We start from the raw sequence: 17,566 nt of genomic DNA, 5'->3' as shown, positions 1-17,566 counted from the left end.
ATGGTGGTGCCCGAGAATGCCCCGCTGATCCAGCAGGACCCCGCTCTGGAGCCGGCCCTGGGCAGAGACGCCCCCGAGCACTCGGCCATGGGCCCGGAGCCCCCCGAGGACGTGGGCCCTGAGGTGCGGAAGCTGCGCGAGCTGGTCCGCAGGCTGGAGCTGGACAATCAGCATGCCAGGAGCAGGAGCAGCAGGACCCTGCTGGGGACAAATGTGCCTGGGGACATCCATGCCAGGGTGGATAACCGTGAGCCTGGCCTCAACGGGATGGAGATCAACAACAGCATCAACGCCATCGCCGAGCAGCAGGAGCTGCAGCTGATGGCAGATCTGCACAGCCAGCTGAGCAAGATGAGGCAGGAAGAAGGAGAGAACAACTTCAGAAGAGCCCTGGATGCCCCAATGCAATACAGCTGCAACAGTGCCCCCGAGGAGGTGTCTCCTAATGGGGAGCAGAGCCACAGCAATGGCCAGTGTCCCTCACCTGTGGATACAAGTGACAGCGCCGAGCTCCTGGGCAGCCTGCTCATGGCAGGGATCCACACCCCAGCTGCAGTCCATGAACAGAATCCCAGTGAAAAGGGTGCAGATCTAGAGGGGCTTCCGAGTCACGTGGATCTGGATGAAGTCAAAGTGTTAGAACTGGAAAATGGCCCCGAAGAGGAGGATTGCTGGTAGGTACCCCCAGGCCTGGGGGAGAGGGATGTGCTGTGGTCAGATGAGCAATTCCTTTAAAGCTATAAACTGATTTCTGTACAGGACTTGGATTTTTAGCAGCAAGAATGCAGTTCTCATTAGTGACTGTTCTTATTTTTATATCCATTGTGCCAGACCATTATGTTTTAAAAAATAAGTTTACCTGTTGGTGCTGTTTTTTCCCCCTTCCTTCCAGCCACTGCTGCAGCTTCCTTTCCCTCCAAGTTTAGTTATATATAGCACATGCAGATGAATGAATAATGGAGTTTTTAAACCTTTTTACACAACTCTCAAATACCATATTTTAATAACAATTTTGTCAGTAAGAATCCATAGAGCATCTGGAATTTATGGCTTTTGCTAGGACCTGAGGAGACAAACCATTCCCAGCTCCTGGAGGCTGTTTCTTTCCAGTTAAGCACCTCTTTTGTTCAGAGACATGAACTGAACCAGATCAATGATGTAATCCTTAACTGACCCGACTCTCTGGGACTCTCCCCTCCACCAGCAGCCTTGTTTAGAGCTTGTTTTATGAATCAGTAGATTAACAACCTTTGGAAGGGCAAGGGAAATGTAAAATTTAAGGCTTTTTCCAGCTCCTGCAATAGCTGGGACTTGAGATTTTACCCGGAGTTGATAATTTGTAGGACTTGAGAGGAAGAGCCTCAAGGCTCTGCAAACTGGGTTTCAAATTTGTGTAGCCAGATTAATAAGCTGAACACAAACCAAACCTTCAGCTCCAAACATTCATTAGCTGTTAGAAGGGAGGTAAAGTTTTTGTTAATGGAGTGGAGCTCAATGAGGTCATGGCATCAGCTCCAGCCTGAATTTGAGGTTACATTTAAAATGTGATTTTTTTTTTTTTTTCTTTGCAAGTGTGCTTTTAAAACCCAAAAACTGGTTCTGACTTGATCATTGGAACTCTTCAATGTACCTAAACAGCATTTTGAGCAGGTTTCTTATAACTTTATAAAGGAATATATATAACAGGTTGCATATGGAAGATGAGCTTATTTCCATGTTAATGAAAGCAGCCAGGTTTATATTCACATTTATAGAGCCTGTGACAAGGGAGAGTCTTCAAATTCTGTTGAGTCTCAGAGGCTGAGATTTACTCAGGCAGGGGATGCTGCCCAGTGAATCAGGGGAGATTCTGTGCTCAGGAGTTCTCTTCTTTGACCTTTCCTTCAGTTGGTGGCTGGTAAGGCCCTTCTTTCCCAGGTACCTTTCACTCTGCTCCTTGTAGGATCCTTGTGGCTTTGTTTGCACTGTTTTCTTGCCAGATTTGGTTGGAACAGGGTAACTTGTGGCAAAGAGGCCCCTGAGGAGCTGGGTAAGGGTGGTGATCCAGAGCACTTGTGCAAGTACTGTTTCCATAAATTATCTTTGATTGTGCTGCATCACTTCCATCTGTTCCCTTTTCCTCTTGTCAAACAAACCTGCTGAAACAGGAAGCTGCTTTTAGTGGTAGCTTCTTGTTCTGGAGCTCATTCTGAAAGAGGGGACTGAATCCTGTGTTCAATCAATGGAGCCTGTGCTCACTGCCAAATATCCCAAACTGTCTCCATAAACACATCCCATATAACAGCCCCTGCTGGTGTTTGTGCTTTCCCACAGCAAGAACCAGTAAACTGCTTGGAGGGGAGGGAGGGTTTTCTTAAAGCAAACAAAAAGAAAACCCAACAAATGTCCTTGATTCTCTGTGAATTTAGGATTAGCTCTAACAAGGTGGCTTTGCTGATGGGCGGAATTTAGTACTGCCTGGATTGAGCAAATCCAAAAGGAATAGCTGAGTGTATTGTGTATTTGCAATCCTTTTTAAAATATTGTGCATCCTTCTTCCCTGGAAGGAGGATGGAGTGCTCAGAGGGTTTCTTGCTGTTCTCTGCAGGTGCAGGTGGAGTCTCAGTCCCTTCTCTATTTTGAAATTATTCTCTTTATTCAGCTGGAAGTTGCAGAAGTGTCTGTGCAGTTCCCCTGGTTCAGCAGCTCTGAGGTTGTGTTTTGGAGCTGTGCTTGCAGCGACTGAGCTGTGTGAAACCCGAGGCAGAGCCCACTCCCAGCTGCTGTAACTCTGCCCTGGCCTGCCTGGCCTCGGCTGCTCCCTCAGCTCCCTTTCTCAAATAGCTGCTCAAAATTGTAAATATCCTGGAGACCAATCCCGTGGAGCTGGGCTCTGGCACTGAGGAGCTCAGTGATGCTCACCTTGGACTCCAGCACAGTTTGCAGCTCCTGAGCTGTTTTGGGAAGGCTTTTATCCAAATTCCCTCTTGCCCAGGGAACAAACCGGATCTGCTGCTGATAGCATTACACTGGTTGTGTTCCCCAGTGTTTGTCATTCTGGGGTTTTTCCATGGGGTGGGGAGAAGAAGGAATCCCTGGCACTCAGGTGAATCCCTGAGTTGCTGCTCTCATTCCCAAAAGTCTCTCTCTCTCAACTGAAACTGGGTCACGCTGTCTTCTCCTCAGCGTTGTGTTGTCTGCTGCCTGAATCCGTGCTCAGCACAGCAAGTGGGGTGCCCTTGAATTGGTGTTTGCAGGGAGCAGGAGTGTGGTTTGCTCTCAGAAATGCCAGTGCAGGAGTTTCCTGGGTATGCAATTCTCAGCCTTAGCTCTGTGTCCAGTGACCTTCTTCTACATTCGTGTTTGAGCCTTTAATTCAGTGCACTGGAGGAAATCATTGCTACTTGTGCTATCGGACATAGGGAGAGAAATTCTGGGGAAGTTCCAGCAAGTGAGGATATGATGCTGCACAAAATCCAGGAATTCTACCAGTGAGGCACCTTGTGCCTCCAGCCTGGGGGAGAAGGTTACTTACAGAGGGTCTCTGTGTAATCCATTTATACCCTTCACAGGCTGTGGTGTAGCTTCCCTGGGATCTCTCCTGGTGACAGGGTGCTGCTGACAAAATCTACATGACTTAGAGACAGCGATTTGCAAGGTCCTGTTTGCTCAGACTGGTCATTTTATCAGGTGTTTTTACCCCCGTTGCATTAAATAATGCACAAGTGACTTCTCCATACCTTTCCTGACTGGTTTGAGGCGAGTGTTACCTGCTTGTGCTGGGTGACATCTGCCCTGCTGGGACAATCTCTGGGTACAGGAGCTGCTTCAGAGCCCAGTGCAGCTCGGTGGGAGTGTCCCCAGCACCTCCCTGCGTGGCAGAGCTGAAAGGCAGAACCTGCCTGGTGGTGACATTGCGTGCAGAGCTCGGCCTGGGAGGGAGAACTGCTTCTGATGGCAGAGCCTGGCTTCCCCTGGCTGAGGCTGGAAGTGCTCCAGGCTGTGGCTCCTGTTCCTCACGTTTCTGTGAAAGGAGGGGTGGGCAGGCAACTCCTCAGTGTCGGTGCCAGAGAGGTGGGGAGCAGGCTGGCCCTGCTGCTGCAAAAGTGCTGGGGTGTGTGTGTGTTCACAGCAGCACTCTGAGCTGCACCCCAGCTGCCTTGTCATCACTGTATGGACTGCTGGCTGGGTTAGGAGATCCATTTAACGTGAGCTTTGTAGCTGCTCTGGCTTGGGGACTGATTTTTGGTGTTCTGTTCAGCAGGATTAGTCCCTAAATAGACATGAGAAAGTGTCTTTGCAGTGTCATTTTTTCCTCTCTTTGCAATTTCTTTGGAAAAAAGCTCAGTCCTCTCCTTGGGCTAACAGCAGAATGGTTTTGTGTGGAGTGTTCTCCACAGGATTTTTCCAATTTTTTCCTTTTATGTTGCTATCATTTCAGAACCTGGGTGATATTGTTTCACTGTGACTTTCTACTCCAGTCTTGTCTGAGTTAGGATTTCTGTTCAGCAGGAGTGTTTAAATTTGAGATTAGCACAGCCTAAGCAGAGTACTAAATCTGAAAATCAGCTCCCTGAAGTTTGATATGTAAAGGAAGGGAAAATGAATGTATTACCTGTTTGAAATCCATGCATTGGAGAGAAATTCAGCTGCCTTTTAGCACTTGAAGGAGGTGTATCTCATACACCTGAATTGTTCTAAACCCTTTCAGTTGTTTGAGGTCTCCTTCTCCTTGCTCTGTTGTGTATAACTCAAAGGTCTGCTAATCAGTGCAGTGATTGCCATTTTTGGAGCTGCTGCAGACACTGGTGCCAAGTGCTTTGGAAGATGGATAATAACCCAGGCTGTGTCTTCAGAAATGGCCTTTGCTTTATGCTCAGTTTAATTTCCTAAGGCACCGGTTCTAGAGCCTTCTGCAGCCTGAATTCTGCTGTTACAATTTATAGATTTCTGCTGCGGATCCTCTGCACGACCAAGATCTAAAATTCCCAGGATTTCACTCTTAGAGCTGCTCTGATCAGTTTTTCAGTGTGAGGATGCTTTTTCTTGGTGCATTGTGCATGTTGAGAAAGCTGTTGTGTTTCCTGCATTCTTGGGGTTTGGGTTTTTTTAAAGCAGGAATTTCAAAATCCAACAATAGTGGCCATTAACTCCTGTAAATCCTTCTGTGACATTGATTCCATAAGGGAAGTAGTGTCTCTGGAATATTCCTTGGTTTTTGTGCTCTGGATTATGTTGGAATAAAGTGCAGAGTGTATCACAAATTTATTTGTGAATGGCTACAACTTAATGGAAGAAAAATCCTTGTGGCACTGGGTCCTTACCAGAGATGTTTGTCACAAGATACTCTGTTTTACAGGGTAAACACAAACATTAGTAGGCAGAAAGTAAAGATACTTTGTTATTGAAGGGTTTCCTCTCAGAAGTTGAAGAAAATCTCATTTGTACTTAATAATTTATACAACAAACCCCCAATACATCAAACTGGGAATATTTGCCCAAATGTTTACTTTGTGCATTTTGTATGAGGCCTTGTAAGTATCTAAATAACCAATTTTCATTTGCAATTTGACAAAAGAAAACATTCAGAGACATTTAGAGAGAACACCCAAACTGCTGAGCTGGAGGAACAAACTGCAGGGTGAGGCTTGGTCCTGAGCAGGGCTGTGTTCAGCTCTGCCTGACTCTGGGGTGGCTCCTGCTTTTCCAGTGCTTCTGGGATTCAGTTCACCTGGCAAATCAAGAAGCCTGGAGGCTGAAAGTACCAGAAAGAAAAAAAATCTGAGTGTTTTTAAACAAGGCCAAGAGTTTTTAGCTTTTCACACCCCCCTTTTTCCAAGGTTTTAGCTTCCTGGATGTGAGGCTGGGTTAAGTCAGCCTCTGGTGGGTGACACTGGTCACTTGATTTTCCTGAGCCTAGGAAAAGGTGACTTCTGGCTCTTAGTATGTCCAGAGAAACATTCACATTCACATTTTTGAGGGGCTGCTGCTTTTAGTTTAGTGCTGTGCCAGCACCTTTGGAGGAGTCAGGGTGCTGAGCCCTTCCCAAAGCTCCTACAGAAAGAAAATGGGAACCCTGGTGCTGTGAAATCAAACCAGAATTCCTTTGGTTTTAGTAAGTTGCCTGCCAGTGCTCTGAAGAATTGAGCTGTGTTCACTTAATTGGGTTTGGGGAAATTGTGAGAGCCTCTCTTGCCAATGGACTTGTCAGCAGAAAAAAATCAGAGTCCTCTGGCAGAGCCCAGAGGACTCCACAGCTTTGCTCCACATGGGAATGGCTTTGCCAAGCAAACAAGTGTTGCCATCCTCAGCTGGGATGCTCCTGGGTGAGGATCAGGGAAGGAGCTGGGCAGAACAACTGCTGGAGCAGGGCAGGATTCTCCCTTAACCTAGAATGTGTGCAGAGCAGCCTGACCTGCCCTGAGGAGGCTGTTGGCCTCTTTTTTATGTGATAGTTTTACTGCTCCTTTTGTGGTCTGAGCTGTACAGTAAATCCAGGGAGAGGGAGCACTTTGCTTCCTGGGTTTGATTGGATTTGAGTGCTTGTAATGCTCATTTATCCATGCAGAAATGCAGCAAGATTGGCTAGGGGTCTGCCCTGAGAGGCACCTTTGGAGAGTCAGGAATATTTGCATTCATTCCTCAGCATTTATTTTGTCAATAACAAATTAGCCTTTGGATTTTTTTATTTGCATTTGGGTTTGTGTTAACCTTGGTGGGAAGAGCTTCTGTGTGAGTTGTGACTAAAGAGGCTGAGTCTATTCCCTGAAAAAGATGGCTCTGGCCAGAGGCAGGGCTGGCAAGTCAGGAGTGGTGTGTCAAAAAATAGAGAATGATGTCCTTCTGCAGGTAACAGGCAGTATTTTGAGAGCTGTTGCATGCAGTGATGCTCCATCTCATAGCCCCCAAAACGGCCATGTCTGGGGAGTGTTACTTTCTGCATTCCTTGTTAGCCCTGCCTGGATCAGGGTTAGGGTTGGGACAGGAGCCAGGGCAGTAGGTCAGGCAGACCTGTACAATATTTTAAATATCCCAGCTGTTTATGTTCTGTCTTGGCCAGGTGTTGGTGTAATAGCCAGGACACTTGACAGCTGAGAGTCCCACAATGTTTCTCTGTATTTTAAACCTAGGTTTTAGGAAGGAGTGGGATAATGACTGACATTCCTGCTGATTTACAGCAGTTTTGTTGTGGAAATCAGTGTTCTATGGGTTGGATCTGAGCTATCTGTGAGAGTGAGTAATTGGAGCAAAAAGGCTCTGTGTACCTTGCTGCAGGAGTGGCAAAAGCTGGCAGAGAAGGGAGAAGGCAACTGAAGCACAGCTCTTGAAATCTTAACTCCATCCCCAGGGTTACTTTATGCTTAAATACTGGATATTGACCTGAAGGAGGTGAAGCCAGCTTTGGTACACCATAAATGCTCAGGTGTGGCTGTAGGTGGTTTGCTGGTGACCAGGAGGGTTCTTTGTCACCTGGGTTGCTGAGGTGAAGGAGCACCAGGAGAGGGAGGTGCTGGTGGGAAAGCAGCAGTTGTGGGATTGTGTGCATGGGAGAGCTCCCAGCTGACCCAGGAGCGCCTGGAGCTGCTGCTGGGGGTTTTCTGGTGCAGCTGAAGGCTGTGCCAGCAGCTTCTCAGAGCCTCAGGAGAGGGGGAACCTGAGAGCCAAACCTGATGTCCACAAATCACAGAATCCCAGAAGGATTTGGGCTGGCGGGGACCTTGAAGACCATCAGGCTCCAGATCTAGGTCGAGGTCGCACTGCCCTCTGCACCAGGGTGTTCTCCAAGTGATCTGCAAGAATTAAAAACAGTTTCAATTTTGGAGGTACAGAGGACTGATTCTTCTTTCCCCTTGCAAGTTTTGAATGTGTTGCTGAACAGCAAAAACGTTAAAAAATAGGGAACTCCTTTTTGCTTTTAAAAATACAAATGTGGGATGTGTAAATAAAATACTTGAGTTACTTTTATAGAAAAGGCTCTTCCAGCTTTGACCTTTCCTCAGAGGAATGTTCTGCTTTGGAAGTCTGGTGAAGATGTTGCTTTCCACCCAATCCCTTGTAAATAATCCAGGAGTTTAGGATGATTAAATCTGTCTGTTCACAAGGCTAATCCTGGGTGTCCATGCAAAGCAGTGGAGGTGTCAGAGATGTGGCAGACACTTAGGCTGGAGGAGAATTTACCTGACATTGCAGGGAAGATAAAGCACAGCCACACTTCCTGCCTGTCTGGGAATGTCTGAATCCTCCAGCAAAAGGGTTTATCCCTGGAATCTGGGAATGCACCTTTGGCTGTCTCAGAGCTGCCAAGAGGACACATCCAGAGGGTTTTAAACAAAAACCACAACTCCTGGGAGGAGATCACCCTGCAGCTCAAGTTAGGAGCACCTCACACCCTCACTGCCTCTGCAGCAGGTGTTTTGGAAGAGGGGAGTGAAGGGAGAGACAAGTGAGTATTCCAACAACTGTTGCAGCAGCCTAGGATTGTACCTTGCCTCGCCGAGCCCGTGGGTTTCTCTGTGAAGCCATGGATTTTCCTGTTGTGGCAGTACATTTTCTTTCTGAGTCATATGTGATTTAAACCTGAATTTTTAAATTTGGGTAGCTGTTGGTTCCTCATGGCTGCACTCTAGCAAATGGCACTTTGGTAGCTGTGTGCTTTGAATTAATGAGCATTTCTTCCTGTCTCCTTTGAATCCTTGCAAAGGCTCTATGTGTCTCCAAGGAAATCCATGGATGAGAAAACAGCCTCTCCTCTGAAGTGGTGCCGGCAGGTGCTGGATAACCCCAGCCCCGAGATTGAGGCTGCCTGCAGAACCCTCATCAACAGGCTGGACCAAGGTAGGGCAGTTGCAGCCTCTGCTGCTCTGGGCTCCCGTGCAGACCTCATTCTAAGCAGGAAAATTGAGCTTAGTGTTGTCAGGCTCTTGAATTTTTAAGTTCTGTTCATATTTAAATATTTTTAAATGTAAAAAATGTGTAGAGGAAAAAGTGTGCTGCTGGGGAGTGGGACTGGAACCATGGCAAACTGTTCTTGCAGCTTCTTTCTGGAGAAGAACTCCTGGTGCTGAGTGTTCCTAGTGGTGATGATTCCTCCTCTGGATATCCTACTGGATATTCCTGCTGGATCTTCCAGCTGCTCTTACCTGGATGAAGAAATTGTCTGCTGCTCAAAGCTTACAACAATGAAATATTAAACTTGAAGGAATGGTGTCACTTGGAAACCAGGTTTTTCCTCCAGTTTATCATCCCCTAAAAGCACTTCCCGTTGGCTGTGGGTTGTGTTAATCCTGAGAGGACATCCCTGATTTCATCTGCCTGAAGTGAAAACCTGGAATGTTGTGTGCAGTGGGGACCTTTGTGATCACAGGCAGTGTTCTGGGGCCTGGCTTTGGGGCCTTGCTTTTCCACCTGGGCTTTCAATGGTGGGAATGTTCTCACAACAGATGCAGGTCACAGGACAAAAATTAATTTATTCTGCTCCTACCTCTGTCCTGCATCACCTGCAGTGCACCTGGTGCATATCCTGCCTGTGTCAGTCCAAATGGCCCCCAGGTTTATGTAAAATGGGCTGGACACTGATGTCCTGACAGCCTGGACCCTGAGGGGTTGGAAAGGAATCAGTAACTATTTTTTACCTTCTCTAGATTCCCTCTCATGCAGCTCTCCTGGTCAGGACTTGCTGCAGCTGCAGGTTTATTGCAGACATGTACTGCAGTCTCCTCTGTCCAGGTGGACTCAGGAACCTTCAGACACAAAAGCTGTGTGTGGTGAGAGTCAATGTTTAGAAGTTCAGGGGTATCCCTGAGCTCTGGAATCCAGCCCCAACTGGGTCCCCACGTTGGTGTCTGAGGGTTTGTCTCCATGGGAATGCAGAAATTCTGATTTCACTTTAACCAACAATTCAAGTCCTGTGGTTTGGAGTCTGAGGTCACTGCTTTGGGGGTTGGTCTGGGTTATTTTAGTTTTCATTCTAGCAGTGTTTGGCACTGCTTGAGATCTCAGGCAACTCTTGAATTTAACCTTGGCATTCCTGATTGGAGATAACTGAATAGACTTTGAGAACAAACTTAATTTGCTTTCTTAAACCATCTGCGCTTAGAAATTTGAATTAAATCTCTTTGATTACCTCTTTTCTCTCTGAAATGTATCAGGCTTCAGTTGTACTTAGTCTGACCTGGTAATATTTGTGGGAGAAATAAAAAAAGAAAACTTAATATGATGAATCTTCATTATAATCTTAGCTGATATTCTCATAGTAGGGAGAACTGAGTTCTGTGGGCAGTTCAGCAGCCCCTTGAGTATCTCCAGATCATGGTGTGAGTAATTTCCTCAGTGTTGTAGCTGCTTCTTTCCACCTCCAGTAAGGATGGGGGCACTTGATTTTGCCACCTGCCTTATTTTGGTTCGTTTATGAACATGTGAGTGTGTGTGAGCTGAATGAGTTTAATTCAAAGAGTTGGTTTTTCTATTGGATTGGCATTGTTTCTGTGGTTTAGCACTGTCTTGGTTCCATCACAAAAATTCAGAATAACACGCTTGTTAACATAAAGTTCAGAGAGCTCTCTAAAACGAGGGGGTGTAGAGGTGGCAGATATTGATGGAAATAGTCATCCATCCAGCACTGGAACTTTGTGAAATGTATGGCTTCTTCAAAGCCAGGCTTGTCAGGAGTTCCTCTTGGAGCTCTTAAGAGGAGACAAAAGCAGTTGGGACAAACTGGAAGGACACGGGCGGGGGCCTGGGCACTGCTGCATTCCCTGCAGCGTGGCAGGGAGCACCAAGTACCTCTGCTGCAGAATTGAATCCTGTTCTTGATCTTGCTCTCTGTTTCCAAAATAATTTGCTAACCCTTGTGGCTTTTTTGTATTTTTCCTTCTAGCCAGTAGATGGAAAAACCTGTATTGCAGCCCCCTGGCATCTCCCAGCGCACATAACCTGAATTCCGAGGCAGGCTCCTGTAGCAATGCACTAAACTCTCCTGGGCACCTCAAATCGACTAACAAAGCACTACTAACCTGTGGCAGCTCAGGTATGGCATGGCACTGCAGCACTGGGCTCTTTAAAATGCAAGGAGGTGTAGGGATTGGCACAGGGAAAAGTTCTCATGGCCACTTGAAGTGTTTTCCCCTTTTCATTTGCTCCCTTCCTCACCCAGGTTTCATTTGTGTGGGGGAAAACCTCCTTGCATTCTAAATGTCCTGTAGTTATTTCTTGGTTTGGGTTTCTCTACTGTCTCTTTCTATGTATATATTTTTATAAATTGTACTAATTTTAAGTGGCTTAAAATAGAAGACAGCTGTTGGGGCAAAAATATATTGCTCTTGAATAATGTTGTAAACTGTAGATGTGATCTTTATAGAGTCACTTAGATTCAGTTTTCTGGGGAAGGTTTCTCTTGGGAATATTGATTAATGCCGGGAACAAAAAGCTGCCAAAGCCTCCTGGGTAAAGCCTTCAATTGCCTGAGTCTGCAGCTAAAACAAAATACCAGAAGTTTTCCTTCAGCCTTAATTGTGTGTGGAGAAGATTCCCTACCTTAGAGGCAGCTCAACCATGACTCTTGTTACAGCCTGATAATGAAGCTCCTCCAAAATGCTGTGGCCTGCAGCCTCCGTGTGCCTGAGGAGCCAGGAACACCCTTCCAGGAGCTCCATTTTTTATCCTTGGTGCAGTTCCTGCTGTTCCCAGCACAAAGGCTTTGCCTTTTGGCTCTGTTATCAAAGGACTCGTCTTTGTTTGTTTGTTTTGTGTGGAAATTGCTAAACCCTACTTTGCATGTTTCAAAACACAAAGTATGTTTAACAGTCTCTGCCTCCAAACTTGATGTTAAATGAACTTTTTTTCCCTCTGAAAAAAGAAGAAGGTTGCCTGTGGCTGTTTTCACAGGTGCAGGTTTGTTTTTCTGCTATAAATAGAAATAGGTCTGATTTTCTGCTATAAATAGAAATTAACACTTATCTCTGTTTTGCAAACAAAAGGATGCACGTAGGACTGAGGATTTTTGCCAGCTGAGCTCTGCAGGGAAACATCTCTAAGGCAATTTCTTGTTTTTCATATGAGGGTGGGCGGCAATCCAGGTGTCTGAGCCCCTTTTTTACCCAGAAGCAGCTCCTGATGAGTAAAACCAAAGTGTCTTTGGCTTCTGCAAATGTGCTGGGTGGAAGGGCAGGGCCAGGACAGGCTCTGTCCTTTCAGAGCATATGATGAGTTCACTTCATCTCAGGTGCCTCTTCCCTGTGCCTTGTGCAGGTGCTAAGACAAGTTTAAAGTTTCTTGTCAACCTGACTGACCCAAATCTTATTTTATTTCCAAGAAAAAACAGTTTTTCTACCCTTCAAATGGAAAATGTTTAACTGATTTCCCTTGAAAACCAAACCAACCCCTTTGACAAAGCCCAGATGTGGTTTCTGTTTGAAAACCATCGTCAGCTCAGCTTTACTGATGGAAGAAGGAGCAGTTTTTTCCCCTCCTTGGCTATTTTTAACTAGACTTTAAATTTGAAATGCAACAGCCAAACTAAACAAAGTTGGATTGGGAGTTTTGCCTTTTAGAAAGCTGGTCTCAAGTCCAGCTGGATTTTTAATCAGTGTTGAAGGTGCTGTTAATTACAGCAGGAAACCTGTGCTTGTTCATTCCACCACATCTTACAGGTGCAAGCCTAGCTCAGGATGGATTTATTTCAACTCTTACAGACTTTTCCTGACACCAGGGGGAAAGAAATGAGATTTTATAGTGCAGTATCTTGACTTGGAATGTGTATTTGTGCAGCATACACCCAGATGCACCTTTAAGGTACAGCCACACTTGTGTCACTGTATTATTTCAGCATCCTGAAGCTCACAGTTTTCCTGCCATGTTCTGAGAGGATTTGAAGGCAGGACACCTCCTGAATACTCAGCAATGATGTTAAAAGAAACCATTTCCCAGCAAAGCTGAGCAGCCCTTTCCAACTGTGATCAAATCCAGCCAGGCAGGAAAAAGCAGCAGGTTCCCAACATGATTTCTTCAACCAGCTTGGAAGAGAACTAACTGCTGACATGGAAAGCACAGGTGTGAAGTTCAGGTGTAAAATTAATTTCTTACATGAGCACTGACCAAGCTGCTTCCTGCCAGTCAGCCTCACATTCCTTGTTTGAAAAGCACCTGAAAACTGCAGGTTAAAAACTGAGCGTTGGAATTCCTAAATTCTTATTTCTCACAGCTGGACCTGAAGCTCCCAGCTGCACTGCTGAATTCCTGGGATAGATCCCTGCTGCTCCTGATGGGCTTGTGAATGTCTGACTGGGTTTGTGTCCCTCTCCCCCAGGGTACCTGAGCATGCACTCGGCCCTGAGCTCCCAGTCCTCGGTGGACAGTGAGCTGAGCACCTCAGACGACTCCATCTCCATGGGCTACAAACTGCAGGACCTCACTGATGTCCAGGTCATGGCACGGCTGCAGGAAGAGAGTAAGTTTTGTTTGTTTGGTTTGGATGGTTGGGTTTTTTGGGGGGTTTTATTTGGTTTGATTTTGTTTGGTTTTTTTTTAAGTTGCTTATATATTGTCAGACAGGAAAACTTCAATAAAGGCATAAGCTGGTGAGAAGCTGTAAATAACCCAGGTGCCACCCAGGCAGGTGCATTTTCATGGGAGGCAGACTTGAAATCTTTGTTTCCACCTTTGAAATGCTGGTGGGTGCAGACTGAATTAAACTAGAAGATTTAACCTCTAAATGAGACTCCCATAGCTGTAGATTGGACTCTTCTACCTACTTAACCTGCTGGAGCTTGATGGCAATGTCCACAATCTCAGGCGGGATTAGGGAGCACTGCAGGTCCCCTGAATGTTAACCAGTGCTGTAATTAACCAGTGCTGTAATTAACCAGTGCTGATGCAGGTCATGCTGTTCCTGCTGATGGATTCTGGGGAGGACAGGTGTTAACCTGACTCTCCTTCCAGTGTGAAACAAATCACTACCAAAGCATTGCTTTGGAATTTGGGGTGTGTTGTTGGAACTGGTGCTGCCCGTGTCCCCCGTGTCCCCAGGCCTGCGGCAAGACTGCGCCTCCAGCTCCGCCTCCGTGTCCCGCCGCAGCTCCAGCGCCTCTCTGCACTCGCTGCGCCGCGGCACCTACAGCGACCAGGAATTCGACACTTACAGCCTGGAGGACGAGGACGACTGCGACTGCTCGCTGTCCCTGCGCAGCGCCCACCGCTACTCGCCGTCCCCGCTGAGCTCCCCGCGCTGCCAGTCGCCCTCCTCGGGCGCGGAGCTGGGCCGGGCCGCGGCCTCGCGGCTGCGCGCCCCTCGCAGGGCGGTGCAGAGCCCCATGCAGGAGCGCCTCAAGTACGCCAACAGCGAAGGTGAGGGCGATCCGAGCCAGGGACGGCGCTTCTGGCACACACGGATCCCCCTGCAGGAGTCTGGGCTGGGAGTGCTGCTGGGCAGGAAGGGAGCTGGCGGTGCTGGGCGTGGGCCAGCACGTGCCCAGGGGTGAAGGCCAAGGGACACGGGCGCTGGATCGAGAGTAGGATGGCCACAGGACCAGGGGAGGGATTGCCCCCTCTGCTGGGCACACCTCGAGTGCTGTGTCCAGCTCTGAGTCCCTCACTACGAAAAGGACATTGAGGGGCTGGAGCACCAGGAGTGGCCGAGGGAGCTGCAGTTGTTCAGTCTGGAGAAGAGCAGGTTCAGAGGAGACCTTACTGCGCTCTACAGCCCCTGACAGGAGGGTGCAGCTAGGTGGGGGTTGGTCTCTTCTGCCACTTTCCAAGGAAAGGACAAGAGGAAGTGCCTGAAGTTGCACCGGGGAGTTCCAGGTTAGGTGTTAGAAACAATTGTTTCCCTACACAGGTGGTCAGGCCTTGGAATGATTTGCCCCAGGAGGTGGTGGAGTCACCATTTCTGGATGTGGCACTTGGGGGTGTGGCTTAGGGGTGATCATGGTGGTGCTGGGTTGATGGGATGGTCTTGAAGGTCTCTTCCAACCTCCTTATCCATGATTACAAAATCACTGCTGTTCACTGGAAGCTAAGAACTAGGTACAGACTGCTCTGCTTTGAAGTGCATGGGTTTCTCCAGAGCTTTAGAGCAGCAGCAGGGGTCTGAGGCTGTGTTTGCTTTCAGAGGAGCTGAGGCACAGCATGCCCAACCTGGCCCGCAGCAGCCTGCGCACGCTCGAGGCCGTGCGGAGCAGCCGCAGCCTGGAGTCCGACCTGCAGGTGCCCAGCAGCCGCATCCCCAGAACTCAGCAGCGGTCAGCAGGTCAGTGCCTCATGCCTCACCTCCCACATGCCTCCATTCCCTTCTCTCTTTAGCCAGCCCTGAGGTGCTCTTGTGTCCCTGCAGGTCTGACTCCCAGCAAGCTCAGGTATTCCTCGGGGGCCGTGCAGTCCCCGCTCACGGGGCGCCAGCCCAAGGCAGCCTCGGGAGCCAACTCCCTGCTGCCCAGCAGGCAGGTGGGGAAGCCCTGCAGCTACACGGCTCCTGTCCCCCCAGTCCGCAAGCCACAGCTCCACACGGGCTCTCCCAGCAGCAGTTGCACTTCCAGAAGCACCACCATGGTCACTGTGGCCAAAGCCTCTGCCCTGAAAGCACGGCCGGGCGTGGGAGGGGTGGCCCTGCCCAAGGGAAAGGCACTGCCCCCGTCCAGGAGGTGAGTGGGGCTGCAGACCTCTTTAGCATTGTGGTAACTCCGTGCCATGAAGTTCATGGGTGAGAGCAGGGTATGGGGAGTGGTGTCCCAACACTTAGAGTTTTTGTTCTTATTGCTGCTTTTTTAACAGCTGTTATGCTACAATTCATTATTGAGGGAAATTAAAGTGATTGAGTTATTATGATATGACTGATATCAAACTAATAAGGAACCAGTGCTTGTTGATATTTATTGGAGCCTTACATTGAAATGTACCTACTTACTTTAAAAATATGAAAAAGGGAATTTTTAATCTTCTAATTTATATCAGTACTCTACATACCTTTTTTTCACGTGTTCAGTTGTATTTGCGTGGAAAAATATTTCTCTTGGACTCAGTCACAGGCTGAAGTCACAACAGTGTTAATTTGGCAGGTATCAGTGTTTAAGCATCCAGTAACAGCCATTGAATTTCTTAAAGTGCCTAAAGTTGGTGTTTGCTGATGCTCAAGGCATCACCCAGCACTTCAACCATGACAGGGAGATGTTGGTAACCCAAACCCCAAACCTGTGTCCACTACAGGCCTTTCCCTGGAGCTGTCCCTGACGTGTTGTTTTGTCCCCCAGGTTCCTCCAGGCAGCACAGACCCCCCAGGCCCCCGAGGATGACTCCTGGAAGGATGGGTGCTACTGACAGCCCAGAACACCTCTGTGGAGCAGATCCCAGCTGGCTGGGCATGACCTCACTGGGAAAGGCCCTGAGCCCCTGTCCCTGCAGACTGCTGTACATATCCCTCATTCTGTGCTCTCCACACCTCCCACCTCCCTCTGCTCTGCCAGGAGCCGGGGCTGGGACACACATCTCCCACCCTTCACTGAACCTTGAGTCTTCCCAGGAAGACTGGAAAAGCCTTATTTCATCCACACCCCAGCTGCAGCCCTGGGGAAGGTCTGTCACCATCCCCTCCCAGGGATGCTGCAGAGCTGGGGGTGTCCTCTCAGTGCCAGAAGCAGCTCTGAGCTGGTGCTGTGGCAGAGCTCGTGGGGAGTAGAAATAGTGACATAGGTGTTAGATTTGAGACTTTTTAAACCCAACCTGATGTACTCTGATATTTGTCTGGAATTCAACTGGGTTTGGTTTGTTGGTTTTGTTTTGTTTTGTTTTGTTTTGTTTTTTTACTTCTGTATAGAATGTATTTCTGCTACTTTTTATTGTTTGGTCTAGAGCTGCAGCAGGTTTTTTCAACTGTAGAACAGTGAGCTGTTGTATCCAGGTGTCAGCACAGGTCACGAGGAGCAGTACACAATATTTGTGTGGGGTGTGAACAGGCAGGAACAGGGATGCCAGTTAAAAACTGCTGAGCACCAGCACCTTACCTCAGCTGAGTCAGCTCAACACCACTTAAGAGTAAATTTTTAAAAATCCCCTCCCCTCACAGCTTTGTCTTGAAGTATTGGAGATCTCAGCTGGTTCCCAACTGCCCTGACTTTTGTAGAAGTTTTCTACTGTCTCTTAAGGATTCTGTTCCAGTGTCCTTTTCCTCAGCAAGTGCTGGATGCTACAAATACAGTCTTAGTTCAGGAAATATGCACTGATAGCAATGTTCTCCCTGCCATCAATGTGACTTTGATAGTGTAGTTTAATAAAATGTTATGGTGCTGAAATATATCTGCTTTATTCCAGCAGTGAGTTCTGTGCCACGAATGAGGCCTCTCCTGACAGAAAAGAGCTCTGCAAGGATAAACAGGGCTTCAGTAAAGTCTGGTAGGATGCAAGGAGTGAGATTTACCTTTTATTCCTCAGAGATCAGAAGGACAAGGCACTCAGTGTGTGCCATTTCTGAAACATCCACACGTGGCCTGAGCAGAACCAAAGGCAGGAAGCAGCACAGGGGAAGTTCCTGCACTGCAGGGATCTCTTGTGATCCAGGAAAAGAGGAAGAGACAGTTGTGCCCCCAGTGCTGTGAGGGGCCCA

The 17,566-nt window shown here is 47.8% G+C and overlaps 1 protein-coding gene across 2 annotated transcripts; it reads left to right on the top strand.

The window, feature by feature from the left end:
- Nucleotides 1-17,259, top strand: LOC132333762 (SLAIN motif-containing protein-like). 2 transcript variants are annotated; one of them, XM_059859179.1, is made up of 8 exons: nt 1-674; nt 8,681-8,814; nt 10,856-11,005; nt 13,283-13,423; nt 14,002-14,319; nt 15,083-15,220; nt 15,305-15,611; nt 16,218-17,259. In XM_059859179.1, the coding sequence occupies exons 1-8, from the start codon at nt 1-3 to the stop codon at nt 16,282-16,284; spliced, it is 1,929 nt and encodes a 642-aa protein (XP_059715162.1). In that variant the 3' UTR covers nt 16,285-17,259. The 2 variants fall into 2 exon arrangements, with proteins under 2 accessions (XP_059715162.1, XP_059715163.1); XM_059859180.1 differs by lacking the exon at nt 10,856-11,005.
- Nucleotides 17,260-17,566: the final 307 nt, after the last annotated feature.

The sequence above is a fragment of the Haemorhous mexicanus genome, chromosome 14 (genome assembly GCF_027477595.1).
Source record: "Haemorhous mexicanus isolate bHaeMex1 chromosome 14, bHaeMex1.pri, whole genome shotgun sequence".
Taxonomy (NCBI): Eukaryota; Metazoa; Chordata; class Aves; order Passeriformes; family Fringillidae; genus Haemorhous; species Haemorhous mexicanus.
Note: the sequence above shows the minus strand (reverse complement) of the source record. Positions and strands in the feature narration are given on the sequence as shown.